Source organism: Pelophylax lessonae (genome assembly GCF_965119305.1).
Source record: "Pelophylax lessonae genome assembly, chromosome: 8".
Classification (NCBI taxonomy): Eukaryota; Metazoa; Chordata; class Amphibia; order Anura; family Ranidae; genus Pelophylax; species Pelophylax lessonae.
Window position 1 is genome coordinate 295682257 of NC_138775.1, and position 25455 is coordinate 295707711.

The window sequence follows — 25455 nt, forward strand, 5'->3', positions numbered from 1 at the left end:
TGGGATGAGTAGTTTGGAGGGAGGGGCAGGCATAGGACGGGTTGGGAAGGGATGGGAATGGATAAGTAGTTTGGAGGGAGGGGCAGGCATAGGACGGGTTGGGAAGGGATGGGATGAGTAGTTTGGAGGGGAGGGGCAGGCATAGGAAGGGTTGGGAAGGGATGGGAATGGATAAGTAGTTTGGAGGGAGGGGCAGGCATAGGACGGGTTGGGAAGGGATGGGATGAGTAGTTTGGAGGGCAGGGGCAGGCATAGGAAGGGTTGGGAAGGGATGGGATGAGTAGTTTGGAGGGAGGGGCAGACATAGGATGGGTTGGGAAGGGATGGGATGAGTAGTTTGGAGGGGAGGGGCAGGCATAGGAAGGGTTGGGAAGGGATGGGATGAGTAGTTTGGAGGGGAGGGCAGGCATAGGAAGGGTTGGGAAGGGATGGGAATGGATGAGTAGTTTGGAGGGGAGGGGCAGGCATAGGACGGGTTGGGAAGGGATGGGATGAGTAGTTTGGAGGGAGGGGCAGGCATAGGACGGGCTGGGAAGGGATGGGATGAGTAGTTTGGAGGGGAGGAGGGGCGGGCATAGGACGGGTTGGGAAGGGATAGGATGAGTAGTTTTGAGGGAGGGGCAGGCATAGGACGGGCTGGGAAGGGATGGGATGAGTAGTTTGGAGGGGAGGAGGGGCGGGCATAGGACGGGTTGGGAAGGGATAGGATGAGTAGTTTGGAGGGAGGGGCAGGCATAGGATGGGTTGGGAAGGGATGGGATGAGTAGTTTGGAGGGAGGGGCAGGCATAGGATGGGTTGGGAAGGGATGGGATGAGTAGTTTGGAGGGGGAGGGCAGACATAGGACGGGTTGGGAAGGGGAAGGGGGTGGGGTAGGTGTCCCCTTTGTAGAGAAACTCTCACTCTGAATGGTAGAAAGCAGCGCCCCATCTCTAACTATATTGTATATTTTTCAGGTTTCGTTAAACGAAGGGGGTCACCAAATCCGCTTGTATCACATGTCTCCCCCCACCGACCGTCCCTTCTCTGTGGAGTCACTGGCATCCCCTGGGCGGTGAGCACAGAATTGATATATATATATATATATTTGGCTCTGATCGGGTCTCCATGCAAAAACCCAGAAGTGATGTCATGACATCACTTCCGGGTACTCGGCGCCAGATTAAAAAAATGACAGCATTCAAAACAGCCAAATTTGGCGTTTTGAATGCTTTTAAGTGCAGAGGAGGGGTTTGGGGTCTTTTAGACTCCCAGATCCCTCCACAAGAGTACCTGTCAAGTGCTAAAAAAAATAAAAAATGTTTTAAATGTATGAAAATATCGGCCTATTTAGGCCGATACCGATATGAATTGGCCAAAATATTTGTATCGGCAACGAAAAAACGATATCGGTCGATCACTACTTAGCAATATTTGACACGAGATATTGGCTTCTATTAAAGTTCTTCTCTCTTTCCCTTTCCCAGAATTGTTGCGTGCGCCACATTACTCATCCGGATCCAGAAAGGAAAAATCCAGCATAATGCAGAGGAGCCCACAGCCATCGAGGAGCGCCCCGAATATTCGCAGAGGGTTTATTACTCAGACACGGCCCAGCCCTCCCCGGGAGAAATTCGCCTGTACAAAGCCATGGCTAGCCGGTAAATAGGAGGGTGAAATGTTTATCCATAGGCTTGATGAATTTGAATGTTTATCTAAATGCAGAACCATGGGAAAAATGGGTAAAACGTGTTCCTTTCAACACTGGGGTCCGAGCTTCATTTCCATCCAAGGGCATTCTCACCAAATGGGGTTACATAGTTACATAGTCAATAAGGTTGAAAAAACACACCAGTCCACCCAGTTCAACCTGTGGTGTGTGAACGGGTGTGTGTGTTTAGTACATTGTTGTAACAGAACTTTCAGGACTCAGGTTGGAGGCTGAGGTGACTAGAGGGCTCCCCTTGTGGCTGAGTGCAGAGTACCTCTGGAGATGGTGTCAGAGGGTGCTACGCCCAATGGTGCACGGTTTGCCTGCAAGTGAAGCTGCTGGAAGAATCGGATCCGCAATGGAGAAGGTGGTCACAAGCAATAAATCACTGGAAATGCAGGCAGGTCAATGCAAAGCAGGGTCAGTAGCCAGGCCGAGGGTCAAACACGGGAGGTCAATCAGAAGCAGAGGCAGGTAGAGTAGTCTGGATCAAGCCAGGGTCAAACACGGGAAGGCAATCAGGAATAGGCAGGAACAAGTCCGTAAAGCAAGCCGGGTTCAGAGCCAGGAGAGAAGCCAGAGCAGGTCAGGGATAGCCGGGTCGGTAACGGGTAATCAAGCTGAAGTTCAAGGCACAGGAAACACAGGATACTAGCTGAAGATAATCCAGCAATGAGAGATAGCCAGTGCTGACTTTATATAGGCCAGAAGATACTGGTAATTAGGACGTACCGTGGCGTATGCCAATGGGCCATTGCGTACACCAATTCGCCATCACGTACCTTTCGCTAATGCGCATGCGTGCGTTAGCACGGCCATCTGTCAGTTCTCCTCAAACCCCTTCCCTGACAGGAACTGCAACCAACACTGTACTTGTGGACTTCCGTCAGTATACGACTTCCTCCCGGTCGTGAACATACTGTAGATATCAAATCCTAGCCACCCCCATACAAAGCTAGCCGACAACTTAGCTTGTACAAGTTAAGGAACCTTCTCTTTATTGAACAGTTTCACACTTAGTTTATACACACTTGAGCACATCCCCCTCCTGAGATCAAATTACCCCATCGGGTCAGGGGTTGCCTGATTACGTTATCATATGCAGATGAAATTGTATACAGAAATAGAATTAACCTGAACTAATTATCTAGCCATCTGGACAGACACAATACTGCATGTGAGTTTATTAACAATTAACAATGGGACAGACAGGCTTAACAGAATCCACATCACACCTCAATAGACAAACAATAGGGAGAGCCTGTCTCTGACACAAAATACAATATACATTATTATAAGTATAAACACAGAGTAAATCAGCATAATTACAATTTGTGGAAGACAAGTGGTCTAGCTGATGATAATGAGTCTGACGGTGTGAAGCCTTATTGGCAATAGGCAGCTATGCCTAGAGTCCCAGAGACTTTGTATATTCTTTGAGATATATTGTTGACAAATATTACTGTCCCATTTGAGTAATCCAAACCATTAAGTATCTGTCTTCACTCCCAGTGACGGTGAGTACCACCACAATTGTATATTCCTGTATGCTGTGGTCTTTAAGGTGCCCATCTAATAATTTTTTTTTAAACTATCAACACTCCCTGCTGACACCACTGCTTGTGGAAGAGAACTCCACATCCTTAACGCTCTGACAGTAAAGAACCCTCTATTCAGTTTAAAATTAAACTGCTTCTCCTCCAATTTCAGTGAATTTCATGTCTTATTAACCACTTCTAGATCAGATTTTAACCCTTCACTGAGCCCGATCACTGGATCGGATCGGGCTCAGGTAAGAAAAAGGGGGAGGGTCTGGGGGGCAGCTGCATCACAGAAGGTTTTCATCCTAATGCATAGAATGCAAACCTTAACCACTTCTGGACCGGAAGGTTTTACCCCCTTAATGACCAAGCCATTTTTTGCGATTCAGCACTGTGTTATTTTAACTGACAATTGCGCGGTCCTGGGACACTGTACCCAAATAAAATTGATGTCCTTTTATTCCCACAAATAGAGCTTTCTTTTGGTGGTATTTGATCACCCGTGCAATTTTTATTTTTTGTGCTATAAACAAAAAAATAACAATTTTGAAAAATTGCTATATAACATTCCCAAGAAAAATAAAAAATAAAAAATAAAATTTTTTCATCATTTTAGGCCAATTTGTATTCTGCTGCATATTTTTGGTAAAATAAAATTCCCAATAAGCATATTTTTTTTCTTTTAAGCATATTTTAATTGGTTTGCACAAAAGTTATCACGTCTACAAACTACGGGGAAAGATTTATGTCATTTTTATTTATTTTATTTATTATATTTATTTAGCGGAACTGCAACATTGCGGGAGACAGATCGGACCCCTAACACTTTTGGGGGTACCAGTGACATTACTACAGTAATCAGTGCTAAAAATATGCACTGTTACTGTACTAATGAAACTGGCAGGGAAGGGGTTAACACCAGGGTCGATCAAAGGGTTAAATGTGAGCCTAGGGGGTGCTTTCTAACTGAGGGGGGCATGGGCTTGTAATATCAACACAGAGACCGGTGTTTCTAAAAAGGAGGAACACAGGAGCTCTGTGTTGAATACTGAAAGAACAACGGTCTGCTGTGTTTACATCAGCAGACCATCGTTCTCTCTCAATAGGGAGTGGTCACGGGTGCCCGGCGGCAATCGTGGCCGCCGGCCCCATGCATCAGCTTTCCCTGTGGTTAATGCAGGGCGGGCGTGCACCCCCAGGATCGCTCCTGCGAACCGCCATATAGGTACCGCAATTCGCGGGAATCTGCAGACCCGCTGTGGTATTTTGACGGCGGCTGGTCGACAAGTGGTTAAACTCCCTTTCATTGAATAGCTTGTTCCCTTTGCTAGGGTCACCAGTACAGTATTTGTACATTGATATCATATCCCCTCTCATCGTCTCCTCTAAAGAGAGAGAATAAGTTCAATGCTTGTAGTCTTTCCTCATAGTTGAGATCCTCCAATCCCTTTATCAGCTTTGTTGCCCTTCTCTGGACTCTCTCCAGTTCCAGCACATTCTTCCTGAGGACCGGAGCCCAGAACTGGACAGCATACTCCAGATGTGGCCGGACCAGAGTCTTGTAGAGTGGGAGAATAATCTCTTTATTTCTGGAGTGAATCCCCTTTTTAATACATGCAAGTATTCTGTTGGCTTTGCTTGCAGCGGCTTGGCATTGCATGCCATTGCTGATCTTGTTGTCTACTAGGACCCCAGGTCCTTTTCCATCTTAGACTCACCCAGAGGTTCTCCCCCTAGTAAGTTACTTTCATTCATATTTTTGAGTCTTGTAGAGTGGGAGAATTATCCTTTTATCTCTGGAGTGAATCCTCTTTTTTATACTGTACATGGCAGTATTCTGTTGGCATTGCATGCCATTGCTGATCTTGTTGTCTACCAGTATCCCCAGGTCCTTTTCCATCTTAGATTCCCCCAGAGGTTCTCCCCCTAGCGAGTAACTTGCATTCGTATTTTGGAGTCTTGTAGAGTGGGAGAATTATCGTTTTATCTCTGGAGTGAATCCTCTTTTTTATACATGCCTATATTCTGTTAGCTTTGCTTGCAGCGGCTTGGCATTGCATGCCATTGCTAAGCTTGTTGTCTACTAGGACCCCCACGTCCTTTTCCATCTTAGATTCCCCCAGGGATTCTCCCCCTAGCAAGTAACTTGCATTTGTATTTTTGAGTCTTGTAGAGTTGAAGAATTATTGTTTTATCTCTGGAGTGAATCCCCTTCTGAATACATGCCAATATTCTGTTGGCTTTGCTTGTAGCAGCTTGGCATTGCATGTCATTGCTGAGCTAGTTGTCTACCAGTACCCCCAGGTCCTTTTCCATCTTAGATTCCCCCAGGGATTCTCCCCCTAGCGAGTAACTTGCATTCGTATTTTTGAGTCTGGTAGAGTGGGAGAATTATCGTTTTATTTCTGGAGTGAATCCCCTTTTTTATACATCCCAGTATTCTGTTGGCTTTTCTTGCAGCAGCTTGGCATTGCATGCCACTGCCAAGCCTGTTGTCTACCAGTACCCCCAGGTCCTTTTCCATCTTAGATTCCCCCAGAGGGTCTCCCCCCAGCGAGTAACTTGCATTTGTATTTTTGAGTCTTGTAGAGTTGGAGAATTATTGTTTTATCTCTGGAGTGAATCTGAATACATGCCAGTATTCTGTTGGCTTTGCTTGCAGCAGCTTGGCATTCCATGCCATTGCTGAGCTTGTTGTCTACTAGGACCCTAGGATCTTTCTCCATCCTAGACTCCCCCAGAGGTTCTCCCCCCTAGTGAGTAACTTGCATTTGTATTTTTAGCACCCAAATGCATTACCTTATATTTTTCAACATTAAACCTCATTTGCCATTTAGTTGCCCACCCCGTTATTTTATTTAGGTCCTATTGTAAGGTTTTCACATCCTGTGCAGAAGTTATGGCCCTGCTTAGCTTTGTATCATCTGCAATTATTGGGATTGAGCAGTTTATCCCATCCTCTATATAGTTTATAAATAAATTAAACAGAATTGGTCTCAGGAAAGATCCTTGGGGGACCCCACTTACCACACTGGACCATTCCGAGTACTCGCTATTTATCTCCACCCTTTGGACCCGCCCCTGTAGTCAGTTTGCAATCCAGGGGCTCACTCTATGGTCCATGCCGACAGACCTCAGTTGGTAAAAAACGTTTGTGGGGAACGGTATCAAATGCCTTTGCAAAATCCAGATACACCACATCACCAGGCCTTCCTTTATCTTACATAGTTACATAGTATGTGAGGTTGAATAAAGACAATAGTCCATCCAAAATGAGATAAACAGAAGTGACCAGCGCTATGGAGTTTGTGATAAATATATCTTAATTTGTAAGGTGTAAGCTGCCAACAACCAACCCCTAAGGGTTAAGATAGTGAAGTAAGTGCAAAAGGTTGAAACGGCGCTACCTTTCAAGTGATAAAGTGCCAAGTGAATAAATAAATAAATTGTGATATTATTTATATTTTATATATTGTAAAGTGCTCAAGTGATTGGTGGTCAGTGTGATGACCGATTTTTCTGACTCCAAAATAATGCACACTATAGGGTGCAAAGTCCTAGTGCAAATGAATCAATAAAGAATAAATAAATAAAGAAACAGTGAGTTTTTTATTTTAAAAGAAACCTGCTGTTAAACAGTGTGATACGCCAGTGATAATTGTGATAAATTATTCATAAAACTAATCTGATAAATAAATAAATAAATTCCAGCTCTTCTTGATAAAAAGTAACCAAAGATCCAAATAAGAACTGAAAAAATATATATAAGTGAATAGGCAAGTGATAAAGGAAAACCTTTGGTTGCAGTTCACCAGTGTGACCACTTGGTGTCGCACCTCTTATACAACCTGCTTCATACTAGATGCTGTGGGACCGATGTAGTAGTATCCAGGGGTTTCTCCGATGTAATTCCCTCTTTGTTCCTCAAAGATATGTAAAGAGAGAGAGAGGGAACCCCTTGGTATAGTATACAGTGCAATCACAAATAGCGAAGGTAGTGACTCACAGTTACGGCTGTCCACGATCAGTAGAGAAGCCGGGAAGCTTCCGCGTTCCACGGCCCTAGCTCCAAAACCGGAAGTGACGTAATGACGTATGACTCCACCCTACGCGTTTCGTCAGAGGATGTCTGCTGGAGCTCTCTTTACATATCTTTGAGGAACAAAGAGGGAATTACATCGGAGGAACCCCTGGATACTACTACATCGGTCCCACAGCATCTAGTATAAAGCAGGTTGTATAAGAGGTGCGACACCAAGTGGTCACACTGGTGAACTGCAACCAAAGGTTTTCTTTTATCACTTGCCTATTCACTTATATATATTTTTTCAGTTCTTATTTGGATCTTTGGTTACTCTTTATCAAGAAGAGCTGGAATATATTTATTTATCAGATTGGTTTTATGAATAATTTATCACAATTATCACTGGCGTATCACACTGTTTAACAGCAGGTTTCTTTTAAAATAAAACGCACTGTTTCTTTATTTATTTATTCTTTATTGATTCATTTGCACTAGCACTTTGCACCCAATTGTGTGCATTATTTTGGAGTCAGAAAAATCGGTCATCACACTGACCACCAATCACTTGAGCACTTTACAATATATAAAATATAAATAATATCACAATTTATTTATTTATTCGCTTGGCACTTTATCACTTGAAAGGTAGCGCCGTTTCAACCTTTTGCACTTACTTCAATAGTCCATCCAGTTCAACCTGTGTAGGTGTGTGTGGCTGTAATCATCTTGCATAGCCCTGAATGTTCTGATCTTTGAGATGTACGTATAAGACAGGCCTCGACAAAACCCGGGCGCCAGGTCGCATTTGCGACTAGAATTAGCGACCTGGCGCCTGGGGTGCCCTGCAGAGGGTGTCCTGTCATTTTTGTACGGACTTCCGCGCACGGAGTGCACGGACTTCCGGGCCGTCCGAAATTGAGGCCCCGGTGTTGTAAAATTTTGTCGGACCCGTGAAAAAATCGGACCTCGTCACTTCCGGTGACAGAGCATCACAAAACAGCGGATGGGAGTCGTCCGTGCGCATGCGCAGAAGACATTTTTCGAGGTTTGGCAAAATTATAACAGAGAGCGGACAGCTGATTGAGAGGAGGCGGGCTGAGGTGCGACGGAAGACGGAGGACACATATGCAGAGCTGGTGGAGGAGGCGGGACGGAGGTGCGGCCGTGTAATATATGCAGGACTTTAGCGACTACTTATGTTTTATTATCTTTAGCAATTATCGTATTATTTATCCTTAGGATTTTATTACATTTAGTATTTCTTATTTTGTATTATATAAATAGTAAATGTAATGAAATCCTAAGGATAAATAATACGATAATTGCTAAAGATAATAAAACAAGGAGTCCCTAAAGTCCTGCATTTATTACACGGCCGCACCTCCGTTCCGCCTCCTCTATTCAGCTCTGCAGATGACGCGGCGGTGTCTTCCGTCCCACCTCAGCCCCGCCTCCTCTCATTCAGCTGCCCGCTATGTGTTATAAGTTTACCAAACCAAGATAATGTCTTATGCGCATGCGCACTTGAGACTCCTATCACCGGAAGTGACGAGGTCTGATTTTTTCACGGGTCCAAGAAAATTTTAGAACACCGGCTTTTTGGCCTACTTGAGATGAGGCTTCCAATGGGGAACTGGCGCCCTCTTGTGGTGGCCGGGAGTAATGACTGTTGTAATTACTGTTTCCACTGTTTGTTCACAATGCATTACCATCTCCCTGTCCAGTTAGTTACCTTTGACAGGGAGTGTGGTTATTTATTATTAATTTAATTTATTTTTTTAATGTAAAAACTAAATAATATTTTTTTTTAATTATTAAAAAAATATATATATTTTTTCCAATTATTATTATTAAAAAAAAAAAAAAAATATATATATATATATATATATATATATATATATATATATATATATATATATATATATAATATAATCTTTTTTTTTTTTCCTCATCGCCATGCCACAGCCGAAGGCCCCTTTCACACGGGCTGTCTGATCAGGTCCGCCTGTCAGTTTTTCAGGCAGACCTGATCGGACCCTTCATTCTCCTCTATGGAGCAGTAATCTGCCGCCATCTGATCCTGTCCACCAAAAACAAACGGATGGTGGTTCTATTTTCTATCCATCCCGTGGATCGGATCAGATGGCATCGGATGGAAAGAGACAGACAGTCTGTTTTGATCCAATTGCGCTAGAGGAGAGTAGGGTTCTAGTCGTATTTATGTGTAAATTTAGTATCCGTTTTATTAAATAAAGCTTGGTTGTTAGTTTAAAAAAAAAAAAAAACTGGCTCCTAACTTTTTTAGCTGGCTCCTAGATTTCAGGAAAATTTGTCAAGCCCTGGTATAAGAGTCATCTAGACCAGCCTTTCTCAACCTTTTCAACTCAGGGGAACCCTTGAAATAAATTTCTGGTCTCGGGGAACTCCTGCTAAAAATTATTTAATTATCTACAACTCATGACACATTAGTGTGACAGTCAGTAGGAAGAATGCTCCTTGCTTTTGTCATCATTGGGAAGAATTACCCCCTTACAGATACCTAAAAGGAGCAATGGTGTCATTGGGAAATTATCTGAGAGGCAGAAATTGCCCATTGCTCAAGGAACCCCTAGCAACCTCAGGAGGAACACTAGGGTTCCTCCAAAATCTTGGGTATAGTCCCTTATCATTCCCTCCAATAGCTTTCAGAATATTAATGGGGGTGTGCAAACCCCCTTTGTGTTTGTAAGGGTGACTCACTTTCCTTTGTACAGTACTCCAAGCTCCGAGCTTCTTTGGAGACCGATATTAAAGTGGACCTATGGTCTAAATGGCATACAGTGGTGTACCAAGGGGGGGGTCTGCACTGGGTGCCGACTCACTGGTGTATTGCACAGTTTAGCCTTAATGACAACTTTCCCAAATCAGGGCAAAGGTTTAAAATCAAATCATTTAACCCCAGAACCTGTAAGTCCTTTTAGAGCTCCCCTTCTAAAAACTGATTTAAAGAGTGGCACTACCGAAAATTAATATTTCACTAATAGATAGAGTTTTAACACCTGACTTTTTACATCTTTTGGGATCAGGGGAGGACTGGGCCCAGGGGGCAGGGGGGCAATTGCCCCCCGGGCCACTCTGATGCCCCATAAAAAGGCTTCACTGCTTCTGCCACAGACATGCCTAAAGAATTCCTGGTGAAGAGAAGTACAAAGTCCCCGCCACTGACCTACTGAGTGTGGGATGAAGACAAGGACAGAGCGCAGGCCTCTCCCCCAGCATGAGCTGTGGCTGGTTCCATGCCCCATTGGAGACTCTCCAGTCCCAGCTCCACCCTGGTGGCCAGGTCAGGAACCTGGATTAGGCCAGTGAGTAGAGAGTACCTGAAACGGAGCTTCAGCCTGGAATGGGGGTCAGGAGGAGGCCAGGAAGAGGGAGAGTGGGAAGAGGCTCTCCATTGGCCTCTGGTTTGTACTTGCCCTCTGGGCCAAATGTTGCCAGTCAGCCCCTGTTTGGGATTTCCGGTAATGAGATCTCCTTGCTGTAGTTCCTGGTTTGGGCGTTTCCACCCTCGTTGGGGGTGTGAAGTATATAATTAGGGGTGACCCTATTCCTCAGGAAAGTTGAGTCGCCAGAATTTGTTTTGGACTCCTCTCATTCTTTATCTGCGCAGGTCATTGGTCCAGGTGAGAGAGGTCATTCCCGCCTTGGCCGGCAGCTTTGGACAGGAGATGACGCCAGACCTGCAACTCTCTGATTGGGTCCAGAGAACCTTCAATGAGAAGATGAAGGATTCGGCACCTCAACCATTCCAGCTGTGCTGTGTGTCCCGCTATCTCGTCACATCAGGAATAGCGGTGAGTGGAGGGCGTATACATATATTTAGACTGCCTGGTGTGAGAAGAGGTGTGAATTATAGTATAGAAGTTTTCAACATTAAATTATTGAAAGGAATGGGGAACTTTTAGGGCACTATACATAAATCTACCGCCTTCTGCTAAAATCATTTACTTAAAATGTTTTTATTCCAAAGGGTTCAATTTCACTTCATACAATATTATATTATCACTCAGATATCTCCTAGTTTTTGCCCACCTACCTACCAGTATATCATCAATTTTACAAACCTCAAGAAATTCATTCATATACAGTATCTCACAAAACTGAGTACACCCCTCACATTCTATCTTTTCATGTGACAACACTGAAGAAATGACACTTTGCTACAATGTAAAGTAGTGAGTGTACAGCTTGTATAACAGTGTAAATTTGCTGTCCCCTCAAAATAACTCAACACACAGCCATTAATGTCTAAACCGCTGGCAACAAAAGTGAGTACACCCCTAAGTGGAAATGTCCAAATTGGGCCCAAAGTGTCAATATTTTGTGTGGCCACCATTATTTTCCAGCACTGCCTTAACCCTCTTGGGCATGGAGTTCACCAGAGCTTCACACGTTGTCACTGGAGTCCTCTTCCCCTCCTCCTCTGCGGGGGCCTGTGAATGCATATGATTGGGTGCTAGGACGCCAGGTGGTCCTAGCAACCAATAATTTTGACAGCGGTGGCCAGTGGCAGGATGGAAGTCAGGAGTCAGTGCAGTGGGTGGCACCAGTGGGAGTCAGTGTAGGGGTGACAATGAACAAAAGGGGAGTTGCCAACTTGGAGCCTGGGGCAACCCAGAGGGACTGGGCCCCTCGGGATGCCTGGCCCCCCTACATCTGTATGGGCTGTACCCCTGATGGCGGCCCTGTTGGTGGTTGATTTATGTGCAGTACCTTAAAAGTTGCTAACATTCTATAATGTTGGCACATGGGGATACTTTTTAGATCACACATATCCATATGCTATATTTTTACTAATCTGCAGGTTTCAGTGGACACAGCTCAGAACCTTCCCTGGTTGGGGTTCACGGTGGCTCATATCTGCTTTAACCCTCCTGCTGCGCTTTACTACGGAGACCCGTGGATGAAGTATGACCATGCCGTCCCTGTGCATGACATTGATTTAGATAGTAGTCAGAACTGTCCAGTTTGGAGGGACGGATTCAAGGTGGGTATCAGAATATATTCTGCATTAATACTTGTTGATGTGTGTTCTGTATGGTGACATAAGAATCTGGTCAGAAGGAAGATAGACAGAGGTCAGACTTCCAACCAGCAACATTGGTCCAGAAGAAAAATAAGAGAACCACAGGAAGGTCCCTAATTCCTCAGATCAGATTAATGTGTTATGTGTCAGTAATATTATATAGTACCAGAGCTTTTTTTCTTAGAGAATAGGTGCAGGAACTCCCCCTTCTAAGTTACTTTGTGTCTCCGCCCCCCCTACCCACCTCCAAACACGAACCCTTGGTTCCACCCCTACCCACCTCCAAGCACTGACCCTTGATTCTACCCCTACCTACCTCCGAGCACTAACCCTTGGTTCTACCCCTACCGACCTCCAAGCACTAACCCTTGGTTCTACCCCTACCGACCTCCGAGCACTAACCCTTAGTTCTACCCCTACCGACCTCCAAGCACTGACCCTTGGTTCCACCCCTACCGACCTCCGAGCACTGACCCTTGGTTCCACCCCTACCGACCTCCGAGCACTGACCCTTGGTTCCACCCCTACCGACCTCCGAGCACTGACCCTTGGTTCCACCCCTACCGACCTCTGAGCACTGACCCTTGGTTCTACCCCTACCGACCTCCGAGCACTGACCCTTGGTTCCACCCCTACCCACCTCCAAGCACTGACCCTTGGTTCTACCCCTACCCACCTCCAAGCACTGACCCTTGGTTCTACCCCTACCGACCTCCGAGCACTGACCCTTGGTTCCACCCCTACCGACCTCCGAGCACTGACCCTTGGTTCCACCCCTAGCCACCTCCGAGCACTGACCCTTGGTTCCACCCCCTACCCAGCTTCCAATACAGCCTCTTGTAGAGAATATAGAGCCAAGTATAAATTTGTATTGGAATTTGGGTATGATAACAAGAAAAGTAATAAAATAGATCCCCCACAGCCAGCAGCAATAGACCCCCCCCCCAGCAGCAGTAGACCCCCGGCAGCAGCAAAAGATCTCACAGCAGCCAGCATTAATAGACTCTCTAGCAGCCAGCAACAGTAGATCCCTTCCAGCAACAATTAACCCCCAGTATCAAAAGATCCTCCACCAGCAACAATAGATTGCCATGCAAAAACAGATCCCCTCCAGCAACAATAGATCCCCCAGCAGCCAGCATTAGTAGACCTTCCAGCACCCCCTGGAGGTGCCGGAACTGCGTTCCCCCGTGTTCCCGCTGAAAAAAAGACCTGTATATTACATTAGTTGTATGGAAAGCATTCACTCCATTTTTAAAATATTTTATATACAGTAATAGTAGTTGGGTCAGCTGTAAAGTGCCCCCCCCCCCCCAAAGTATAGCTGGATACACACTATACAACTTTTTTTGGTAGATTTCCTTTAGATTTACCTTCAACTATGTAGTGCAAGAGCCATACAAACGAAAAGTATTTAGGTCTGACCTCATTTTATATGGTTTTGGTAAGTCTAAAGGAAAAAAATCGAAAGAAAATTGTATAATGTGTACCCAGCTTAACCTCTTCAGCCCCGGAAGGTTTTACCCCCTTAATGACCAGGCCATTTTTTTGCGATTCGGTACTGCGTTATTTTAATGGAAAATTGCGCGGTCGTGCGACGCTGTACCCAAATACAATTGTTGTCCTATTTTTCCCCCCACAAACAGAGCTTTCTTTTGGTGGTATTTGATCATCTGTGTGATTTTTAGATTTTGCGTTATAAACAAAAAAAGAGCGACAATTTAAAAAAAATATATTATTTTCTGCTATAAAACATTCCCAATAAAAAAAAATGTAAAAATTAAATTTTTTATCAGTTTAGACCAATTTGTATTCTGCTACATATTTTTGGTAAAAAAAAAAAAATCCCAAAAAGCGTATTGGTTTGCGCAAAAGTTATAGTATTTACAAACTACGGGATAGATTTTTCGACTTTTTATTTATTTTATTTTTTTTATTAGTAATGGCCACGATCAGCGATTTTTTTTTTTTTTTTTTTTAATTCTGTTTATTGAAAATTTTGAACAAAAAGACACAAACAGAGCGCCAAACGGGACATACCCCGGCGCAAAACAACTTAAACATCTACATACTACTAAACACATACAGACATCAAGGCAATCTCAGCCCAAAAAAAAAAAAAAAAAGAGAGCCGAAAGCCCCGGAAGTTGCACCCTCACTTAAAGTCAAGATAAAGAAAATAGCAGTACACAAGTAATAAGAACATTAAACCCAGTCTCCCACCACCCAGGACCCACAAGTGCGATTAGCGATTTTTAGCGGGACTGCGACATTGCAGCTGACCGATCGGACCCCTAACTGAAATTTTTGACACTTTTTGGGGGGGGCCAGTGACACCAATACAGTAATCAGTGCTAAATAATATGCACTGTCACTGTATAAATGACACTGGCAGGGAAGGGGTTAATACTGGGGGTGATCAAAGGGGTTAAATAAATGCCTAATGTGCTTGCTCACTGTGTGGGTGGGGGGGTTCTGTGACAGGCACAGAGAGATTGGGGTTGTAGCTTAGCTGAAACTCCTGATCTCTCCCTCCCTGTCTGACAGAAGATCCGCCTGCTTTGTTTACATAAGCAGGCGGGTCTTCTCTCGGTTTCTCCGACTATCGCGGGAGGGCAGCAGCAATCGCCGCCGCTCCTTCCACGGCCCGCCTCCCGCTGTGTCTAAACTGTAGTACTATGTGACTGAGCACAGCCGAGCCGACCTGTCGCAGTAAATGTGCGGCGGGCCGTCGGCAAGTGGTTAGGCAAGCCCAAATTAGGCAAAACTTTTTTTTTTTTTTTCATTCTGGATAGAGTAAGGTTTTTTTTTTTTTTCCAATCTGTCCCCCATGGGGGAGATTCACCTTCCCTTCCTGTCCCAAATCCAAAACAGAACGTGAGAGGAATTCCCTGCAAATAAGGGAATTTTTGGACCCGCCCCCGGTTAGCAGAAATAGTGTCCCTATTGGAAGATTTCCCCACTATTACTTTTCTGGGGGCAACACAAAATTTGGGATTTTCTTTTATTTTCACTTTCAATGATAATGCTAAACAGGACAAATAGAGAGGAGGAATCTCCCTAACAGGGGGGTCACAGACCGCAATAAAAACCTGACAGTCATTCTAATCCCTCTCCAATCTATCCAAAACAAAACCACTTGCCAATGCCGTACCTAAATAAAATTGATGTCCTTTTTCCCCCACAAATAGAGCTTTATTTTGGTGGTAATTGATCACCTGTGCAATTTTTATTTTTTGCGCTATAAACAAAAAAAGAGCGACAATTCTGGGGAAAAAAAACAATATTTTTCACATTCTGCTATAAAACATTCCCAATAAAAAAAAATGTAAAAATCTAATGTTTTCATAATTTTGGGCCAATTTGTATTCTGCTACATATTTTTGGATAAAAAAAAAAATCCCAATAAGTGTATATTGATTGGTTTGCACAAAAGTTATCGTGTCTACAAACTACGGCAGGGGTGTCAAACTCCATTTCACCACAGGCTATGTCAGCATTATGGTTGCCCTCAAAGGGCCGGTTATATCTGTAGGATTAGATGTCCAGAGCACCCCATGTCCTGGGGGGGGGGGCAAAGAGGAGCCTTTCTACAGCTGCACAGAGGAGTGCACTGATCTGGCAAAGGAGTTCTGTCCTCTCTGCTGTCAACTACAGAGACAAGGTGGGGGCAGAGACAAGGGGGGTGCCGCAGCTGCAGGAGAGGTGCGAGGGCCACATGAAATGGCCTGGGGGGCCACATTCGGCCCGCGGGCCTTGTGTTTGACACCTGTGGACTACAGGAAAGATTTATGTAATTTTTATTTATTTACTTATTGTTTTTACTAGTAATGGCGGGGATCAGGGATTTTTAGCGGGACTGCGACATTGCGGCGGACAGATCGGACCCCTAACTGACATTTCTGACACTTTTGGGGGGACCAGTGACATTACTACAGTAATCAGTGCTAAAAATATGTACTGTTACTGTACTAATGACACTGGCAGGGAAGGGGTTAACACCAGGGGTGATCAAAGGGTTAAATGTGTCCGGCAGCTATGTCCAAACTATGGCCCTCCAGCTGTTCAGGAACTACAATTCCCATCATGCATAGTTATGTCATGAATGTCAGAGATTTACAATGCCTCATGGGAATTGTAGTTCCTGAACAGCTGGGGGGCCGTAGTTTGGACACCCATACGGCCTAGGACAGTGATGGCGAACCTTGGCACCCCAGATGTTTTGGAACTATATTTCCCATGATGCTCAAATACACTGCAGAGTGCATGAGCATCATGGGAAATGTAGTTCCAAAACATCTGGGGAGCCAAGGTTCGCCATCACTGGCCTAGGGGGTGCTGGGGGGGGGGGGGGGTTTGCTGCATGAACACAGAGACCTGTGTTCCTCACAAATGTTCTTCTGGAAGAATGGTGAAACATTCCCATAGACACACTCCTAAACCTTGTGGACAGCCTTCCCAGAAGAGTTGAAGCTGTTATAGCTGCAAAGGTTGGGCCAACTCAATATTGAACCCTACGGACCAAGACTGGGATTCCATTAAAGTTCATGTGTGTGTAAAGGCCGGCGTCCCAATACTTCTGACATTATAGTGACAATATAGTGTAATTGTGATGATAATGCTCCCTTTTAATTGGGAAAGGAACAACCAGCATGTACCAACCGGACCCGTGAGTCCACAATGGAAAGGAAAGTCCCAATGGAGCACAGTCACAGGAGTCCAATGGTCCAATTTTATTGGTAAAAGTTCACTGAACAATAATCAATATCCACAGAACATGTCTTCTTATAATCTTATGTGCTCTCCCGGTGGCCCTGTGGTGTTAGGTTGAGGCGCTGTAACTTGCTCTTGAGGTGGCCAATCCAGTAGGGGAAAGTCCATCAGATGGAAACTTAATTGAGCAGCAAACACCAGGTGAGGCTGCCGAATGTTGGTGACAATCGTGTCGGTATGCTGGTTGAAAAAAACTGAAATCGTGTCAGAAGTGACGTGTTGCTAATACTCTGGGTGGTGTCCAGGACTGCCGCAAGCCTCTTAAGTCTCCAGAACAACGCGTTTCAAGGCATGGTCTCTTTGTCAAGCCTTCTTAGGGAGAGATAGCCCAATTCGCATACATGGTCTTACAATAATCCAATTGTTGGGAGTGTGAATGGAACTTCCTGGCAGGATTGAAGGTGTGTGTGTGTGTGTGTGGGGGGGGGGGGGTCACCTACTCCCAGGGCAGCCATACAAAATGTTTGGGCCCCTTACACAGTTTTAGACCTGGGCCCCCCAGGGCCTGTTCAATGGCCATCCCACTAAATCTGCCCACTGGCCATCCTACCGAGTCCTTCAGTGAATCCACTTTTTTTAAACACTCTTATAACTTAATAATATATGAAAATGAATCCAATCCAGCAAAGAGGCATCCCCATATAATCAGCAAAGCGATGGCCCAATCCAGCAAAGAGACATCCCAATCCAGAAAAGAGACATCCCAATCCAGAAAAGAGAAGGCATTATATATTCTGCAAAGAGACGTCCCAATCCAGCAAAGGGACATCCCAATCGTGAAAAAAGGCCATATATATTCTGAAAAGAGACATCCCAATCCAGAAAAAAGAAGGCCCCATATATTCTGAAAAGAGACATCCCCATCCAGCAAAGAAACATCCCAATCCAGAAAAAAAGGCCCCATATATTCTGAAAAGAGACATCCCAATCCAGAAAAAAGAAGGCCCCATATATTCTGAAAAGAGACATCCCCATCCAGCAAAGAGACATCCCAATCCAGAAAAAAAGGCCCCATATATTCTGAAAAGAGACATCCCAATCCAGAAAAAAAGGCCCCATATATTCTGAAAAGAGACATCCCAATCCAGTAAAGAGACATCCCACCGGCTATATTGGCTCACTCTGTGGCTGCCCTGCTCTAGCAATTGCTAGTTACTATAGCACTAACAACTCGGTCTCATTGGTTGGGGCCTGGGAGTCTGGGCCCCCTGGTACATCCAGGCCTCCTACATGTGTATGGCATGCCCCCCCCCCCGATGGCAGCCCTGCCTACTCCATAGGAGTTTTTGCAGACTGGCCATGCACAGCATACAGGTATGATATAATAAAGAGGCATTTCCAACAAAATAGTTTAAAATGTATTTTTCTCTGGTATTATCAAAGCTGTACTTTACTAAATGTCACTGCACCCCAACCAGAAACTCATGACTCTCTCACATTATATTTTTCCTCCTTAAGACATTCACCCGCAGAATGTTCAACAAACATCTGACACTCATCATCCACCTGCATGAGATCCAATCCCAGGAGGTAGGTGGGCACAGCACCGAACAGCCGGGGCAGGAGGTGTCGGCGATGGAAGAGCGGATGCAGGAATTCAGAGCGGGGTCTCAGGCATGGACAGCTGTGAGGGTCTTCTACAAGAGCTACTGTAATCTGGGGGCTTTCCAGCTGCCTCTGTACCAGGGAGCCCCCAGCCTGGTGAGTGACACTGACACACCATGCCAGCGGTCCCCAAACTGTAGCCTGGTGGCTGGATGCGGTCCTTTGCTTCCCTTATACAGCCCTTGAGGTATTATTTCATCCACTGACACCAACAATGGGGCTAAATTTCTATCACTGACACCAACAATGGGACACTTTTCCTCCTACTGACCCCATCGAAAGGGCAAAATTCCTCACTCACACCAACGACTGGGCACCAATCCTCCCACTGATACCAAAGATGGGCAATATTCCTTCCATTGACACCAATAATGGGGCACTATTCCACCTACTGACATCAATGATGGGACACTATTTCTCCTACTGACATCAATAAAGGTGTGCTATTCCTTCGACTGATACTAATGATGGGGCACTATTTCTACCACTTACACCAATGATGGGGCACTATTCCTTACACTGACACCAATGATGAGGCACTATTCCTCCCACTGACACCAACAATGGGGCACTATTTCTCCCACTGACACCAAAGATGGGGCACTATTCCTCCCACTGATACCAACGATGAGGCACTGCTCCTCCCACTGACACCAATGATGGGGCACTATTCCTCCCACTGACACCAATGATGGGGCACTATTCCTCCCACTGACACCAATGATGGGACACTATTCCTTCCACTAACATCAAAGATGGGACACTATTCCTTCCACTGACACCAATAAATGAGGCGCTATTCCTTTCACTGACACCAGCGATGGGGCACTACTCCTCCCACTGACACTGCACTTATACAAATGATGGTGTGCTGTTCCTTCCACTGATACTAAGGATGGGGCACTATTTTTACCACTGACACCAATGATGGGGCACTATTCCTCCCACTGATACCAATGATGGGGCACTATTCCTCCCACTGACGCCAATGATGAGGCACTATTCCTCCCACTGACACCAATGATGGGGCACTATTCCTCCCACTGACGCCAATGATGAGGCACTATTCCTCCCACTGATACCAATGATGAGGCACTAATCCTTCCACTGACACCAATGATGGGACACTATTCCTCCCACTGACACCAATGATGGGGCACTATTGATCTTTTATTGAAAAGAATCAAGCAACAAATTTTATACAAAAGTAAAAAACAGAACTATAGTACAATATTCCAACAGAAAACAAAGGAATACACATCCATGTGCAGAATATATACAATATATACATAATCCACTTCCAACATTCTTAGAAAACTATTTACATAAAGCAGCAGAGAGGGCCTAAGAGGCACAACCCATCACCTATGTATGCAGCCATTTATCAAAAACTGAGCATTAAAGCGGAGTTCCACCCTGGATTTTTTTTTTTTTTTTAATACCCCCGGGACAGTCAGGGCTAGTGCATTCCACAATGGCTAGCCTCTGATCTGTCCCGGGTTGCACTTACCTGCAAGACGAAATACTTACCTTGCAAACGTCTTGTCCAGCGCTGCCATCTCAGATGTGGGCAGCTTGAAGCCAGCGCGTCCTCTTCGGCGTCTTCTTCCGCCTTCTGTGGTCCCACGATGCTCTGCGCCGGCCCCGACGTCACTTCCGGGTCGCGCGCGTCACCCCTCCACAGCTTCTGGGCATGCCCAGAAGCTGTTTAGAAGGGGATGACGCGCGCGACCCGGAACTGACGTCGGGGCCGGTGCAGGTGCAATGATTCCTGGGAGCTATGACGTCCAGCTCCCAGGAATCATTGCAGAGCCAGGAAGTGACGACGGGCCGCGGCCGAGGAAGGAGGAAGAAGGAAGTAAGGTAAGTATATTTTCTTCGCTACGAGGTAAGTAAAAAAAAAAAAAATATGCGATTATCCATTTCTTTTTCAGGTGACCCGGAGCGAGAAGATGGAGGTAAGTATAAAAATAGGGTGGAACTCCACTTTAAGAAAAAATCTAGGGTGATAAGAGACAGAAAGCCACACCCGGGAAAGAGACTCCTGGCAGTCAGGGAGGCTTGAAACCCCTCCACGCCTTCAGCCAAGCCCTCTGACCCCACTTGTCTCTCTCAAGCGCCCGAATCTTCCCCACCTCATGCAGAATGTCACACACCACCACCTGAACAGGAAGGATTTTACGCCGAAGGGTGACCTGACACCGTGCGTTCCATGTGTAATAACGGACTACTAAACTAACTAAAAAAAGTGTATCCAAACAAAAGCCCCCACCAGTATTGAATGCTCCGTACACCCACTCAGCATAACCCAGCCTGGAGAGGAAAGGAACACCGAGGGCCCGCCCAACCTGTTTGTATACCTCTATGTTAAAAGGGCAACGAAGCAGAAAATGGTCCATAGTCTCCTCCTCACCTGCACATTCCTCCCGAGGACAACCACGATCCATCCCACTGCGGAATTTCAAATTGCCCCGAACATAGAGCCTCCCGTGGAAGCACAACCAGGCCAGATCCCTGAATTTAAGGGGGACTCTAGACAAATTAATCAGTCTTAACCCTTCCCTCAAAATTGGGCCTGGGCAATCCCTTAAGGCCAGTGGGTCATGAAAGACTTCGCTCAAGACTCGGCTCATAAGGACTTTCCTCGGAGCGGATCTGAGATCTTCAGCCGACAGTCGCCACTGCCGCAGCAACTTCAGACACGGAGCGACATAGGCTGGAAGCTGACCACGATGACCCCTGAGATTCTTCACTTGGCCACCTTCTTCCCAAAGTCGCAGAAAAGGCCTAAACCAAGATCTAAACATGCCTGCCCATCCAGGAGGTTCCACTGCAAGCATACTACCAATGTTAAACTTGAGAAATAGCAGTGAAAAGAAAAGAACGGGGTTGACCATACCCAAGCCACCCTCCCTCCTGGATAGATAGGTGACATTCCTCTTGATGGGGTTCAGTCTGTTCCCCCACAGCATCTGGAAGAACACACTATAGATCCTAGCATAGAGAGACACTGGCAAGATGCAGACAGGGCTGACATACAAGAAGATCGGTATCAGGTAAGTCTTAATCAGATCAACCCTTTCCCTCAGAGATAACTTCCATCTCTTCCAGCTGACCACCTTAGTATTGGCAACTTCCAGCCTGCCTTCCCAGTTTTTGAGGCCATAATCGCCAGGTCCAAATTCAATGCCTAATATCTTAATTTTTTCCTGGGGCACTGGAAAAGTGTCCGGGAGATCAAACCCCTCACCTTCCTTTCCCATCCAAAAAACTTCACTCTTTTCCTGATTGATCTTGGAGCCTGATGCTTCAGAGTACCGTGATGTCAGAGAGACCACCTCCTCCGCTTCATCTGTCCCAGTGACAATCACTGACACATCATCCGCATAGGCAACAACCCTCAAAGGCGGCTCACCCGGGATTCCCACTGGTACCCCACACAACATGCTGCTCTCTAGCCTCCTGATGAAGGGGTCGATTGCAAACACATAGAGCAGGGGACTCAGCGGACAACCCTGGCGCACCCCAGAACCAACCTCAAAGGACTGTCCAACCCAACCATTAACAAGAGGGAAGCTTTCTGCCCCCTTATACAAAACTTTTAACCAATCGACAAAACCACCCGGCAGACCGTACTTACTAAAGAGCAACCACAGGTACTCATGGTTGACACGATCGAAAGCCTTTGCCTGATCCAATGCCAGTAGATACTTTCCCCAGCCTGCAGCCCTGCACTGCTCCAAGGCCTCCCGGACAGCTAAAACCGCTGTGAAGGTGCTCCTACCCTGGATCGAACAGTGCTGATGGCGAGAAAGCAAAGACTCTGCTACTGCCGATAGGCGCCAGAAAAGTATCTTCGCCAGCACCTTTCTATCGACATTGAGAAGGCTGATGGGGCGCCAATTCTCAATCATCGAAGGATCTTTACCTTTTGAAAGAAGAATCACAGCTGAGTGTCTCATGGAAGGGGGAAGCACCCCCTCAGCAAGACAACTGTTAAAAATCTCTACCAAATGTGGGGCCAGAATAGACTTAAAGGCTTTGTAAAACTCAGCCGTCAGACCATCCGGTCCAGGTGACTTCTTGATGGCAAGCTGTTCAATTGCCCTCGTCACCTCTTCAACTGTGATCTCTTCTGTCAAATTCATCAAAGGGACATCTCCACCATTTAGACCTGGAATAGAGTCCAAAAAGCTTTCCATCTTGTCTCGGTCAAGCTCCTTCCTCCCAAGAAGTTCAGCATAAAAAGACCTCACGACCTCCAGGATCCCTGACCTGGACTTTGTCAAGGAACCTGTACTATCCTTAAGGCCAACGACCATCTTAACAGCTACACCCTGTTTGCAGTTCTGGTAAGGGTCAGGCGAGTGGTATTTCCCATAGTCCCGCTCCAGAACCAAAAAGAGGTATGCCGGTCATATTGACACTTCCTGAGGAGGATTTTCACTTCAGAGATTGCCCCAGGATCTCCTCCTCTCGAGACAAGAATATCCAGCTTCCTCCGCAAATGTTGGTAGGTCATGTATCTATTAAACTGTTTTTTATTGGCTAGGCCCCTGAAGAATCCAGCAATCCTCTTTTTGGTCAGCTCCCACCACTCAGCCTTGCTGCTACAAAAGTCCAGGATGGTCACCTGTGGCTGAAAGAATTCCTCAAAGGATTGTCTAACATGTTCTTCCTCAAGGAGAGTCGAATTTAATCTCCAGATGCCTTTGCCCCTCTGAGGGAAATCTGAAGCATTCAAGACCACAGATAGCATACAGTGATCAGAGAACTCCACCGCCTGCACCACTGGGGGTGAGAAAGCAGAGGCCTCCTTCAAAAAAAACCTATCTATCCTACTCTGACTATTACCTCGATGAAAGGTGAACCCTGTGTCATCCGGGAGGTGCTTAATGTGCACATCCACAAGACCAGCATCCCTAACCATACTATTTAAAAAAACGCTATCATATCCCAGCCGGTCATTGAAGTCCTTCCTGTCCTTGGGCCTAGTCACAGTATTAAAGTCACCTCCAAAAACCACTTGCCGGGATGTAAAAAGAAATGGCTTGATCCTTGTAAAAAGGCATTTCCTGTCCCACTTTGTGTGCGGCCCATAAATATTAATTAGGCGCAGGTCCTGCCCTCCCACAAGAACGTCTAAGACCATACATCTCCCAATCTCCACCTCAATAACCCGCCGGACAGTTACCATGCCGGTTTTAAACAACACCGCCACCCCGCCGTAAGGCTCGGCCGCAAGAGACCAGTAAGATGGACCATACCTCCACTCTCTCTTGGCCATATGAATATCTGCCAAGGAGGTGAGCCTAGTCTCCTGCAAAAATAAAATTTCAGCATCTAATTGGCTGAACAAAAATAAGGCCATAGAACGAGCTCTTACCGACTTAATGCTGGCGACATTTATTGTCACCACTTTTAACGGAGGGGGAACCGCCATTTGGGTTATTGGGTGGATTGCTTCTTAGCTCCCCTCTGCTGCTCATCACCAGAAGCCTCTCTCTTTCTTGAAGCCTCCTCCAACTCCATTTCAATTTCTGAATTCTGCTCAGAAGAATCCCCAGATGAGGAGATATCCCAAGCAGAAGCCCTAGAACGGTTGGAGACAGTCACTGAGGCATCCTGTCCCTGTTCCGTCCTCACCGTCTGTCTCTTCCGCCTCACAACCTTCCTTCTCTCCTCCAGGTACTGAAGGTCAGATTCAGAGATGCTTTCATCTCTTGTTTTCTTCTTCTTCTTTGAAGTCTTCACAGAAGACTTCTTTACAGAGGAAGCAGCAGCAGCACCCTTTTTGGTACCCTCTACCACTCCTGGTGGGTGGGGGGCTTCTTTAAGGTCACACTTAGGAAGGGAAGACTGATCGGGAATAACTGACTCAGGGGGCACAGACTTGGCAGATTTTGACACAAGAGGAGCCGGTACAGTAGGCTGGGGGGACACAGGGACAGACACAGAAGGAAAACTTACAGATACAGGAGGGGTGGGCACAGGGACTAGGGAGGGATCCTGCACAAGACCAGGGGGGTCAGTCACCGCAGAGGAGGGTGGTACAACAGGGGCCTCATCCTCCATCCTGTCCAGCCTTAACAGATCATCTATCACCTCTCTATCCATATTATGCCAGGCTTCAGGACATCGGCTGTAGGGGTGGCCAAGGCGCAGGCACAGGTTGCACCTTATGGCCTGGGTGCAGTCCCTGGCCACATGACCCTGTCCCCGACACACTGAACAGATCAGTGCTGAACAAGAGGAGCTAAAATGGCCCTTTTCTCCACAGCGGTGACACAGTTTTGGCTGACTGGGATAAAAAATAGTCATCCTATCCCTCCCTATAAAGGCAGAGAAGGGCAGGTGACGGACAACATTACCATCCCGAGCCAACCTGACCGTTACCGACCAACCCCCGGTCCAGATGCCACGCTCATCATGAATTTTATCCGGCCTGGTCAAAACATCCCCATAATTTCTCAACCAGACCTCTAAGTCCCGAGCAGGAACACTCTCATTTGTAAGGACAATAGTAATTTTCTTCACTGTTGACCTTTGGGAAGCTGCCACTGGCACCAGACCTTCCCATTCGGGTCTTGACCTGCACCGAGCCATATATCGTTCCCAGAACAAGTCAAGACCCTCTGGTCTGGTGAAACTAACTGTGTATTCCCGGCTTCCAGCCACATGTATCAGGGCATATAGGTCATTAGCCCCAAAACCCATATCTAAGATCAGGTCCACCACCATACGCCTTGCTAGAGGGA

General features: G+C 46.0%; 1 protein-coding gene across 1 annotated transcript in view; it reads left to right on the forward strand.

Annotated features, from left to right (window-relative positions):
• Positions 1-25455, forward strand: part of CCDC17 (coiled-coil domain containing 17) — a gene marked incomplete at its 3' end in the record, with an annotated part of 127666 nt that overhangs the window by 93236 nt on the left and 8975 nt on the right. The window contains exons 23-27 of the mRNA XM_082266377.1: positions 956-1053; positions 1466-1639; positions 10904-11087; positions 12098-12280; positions 18551-18793. Of these exons, the coding sequence (XP_082122503.1) occupies positions 956-1053; positions 1466-1639; positions 10904-11087; positions 12098-12280; positions 18551-18793 (882 nt within the window). The remainder of the gene's footprint in view (positions 1-955; positions 1054-1465; positions 1640-10903; positions 11088-12097; positions 12281-18550; positions 18794-25455) is intronic.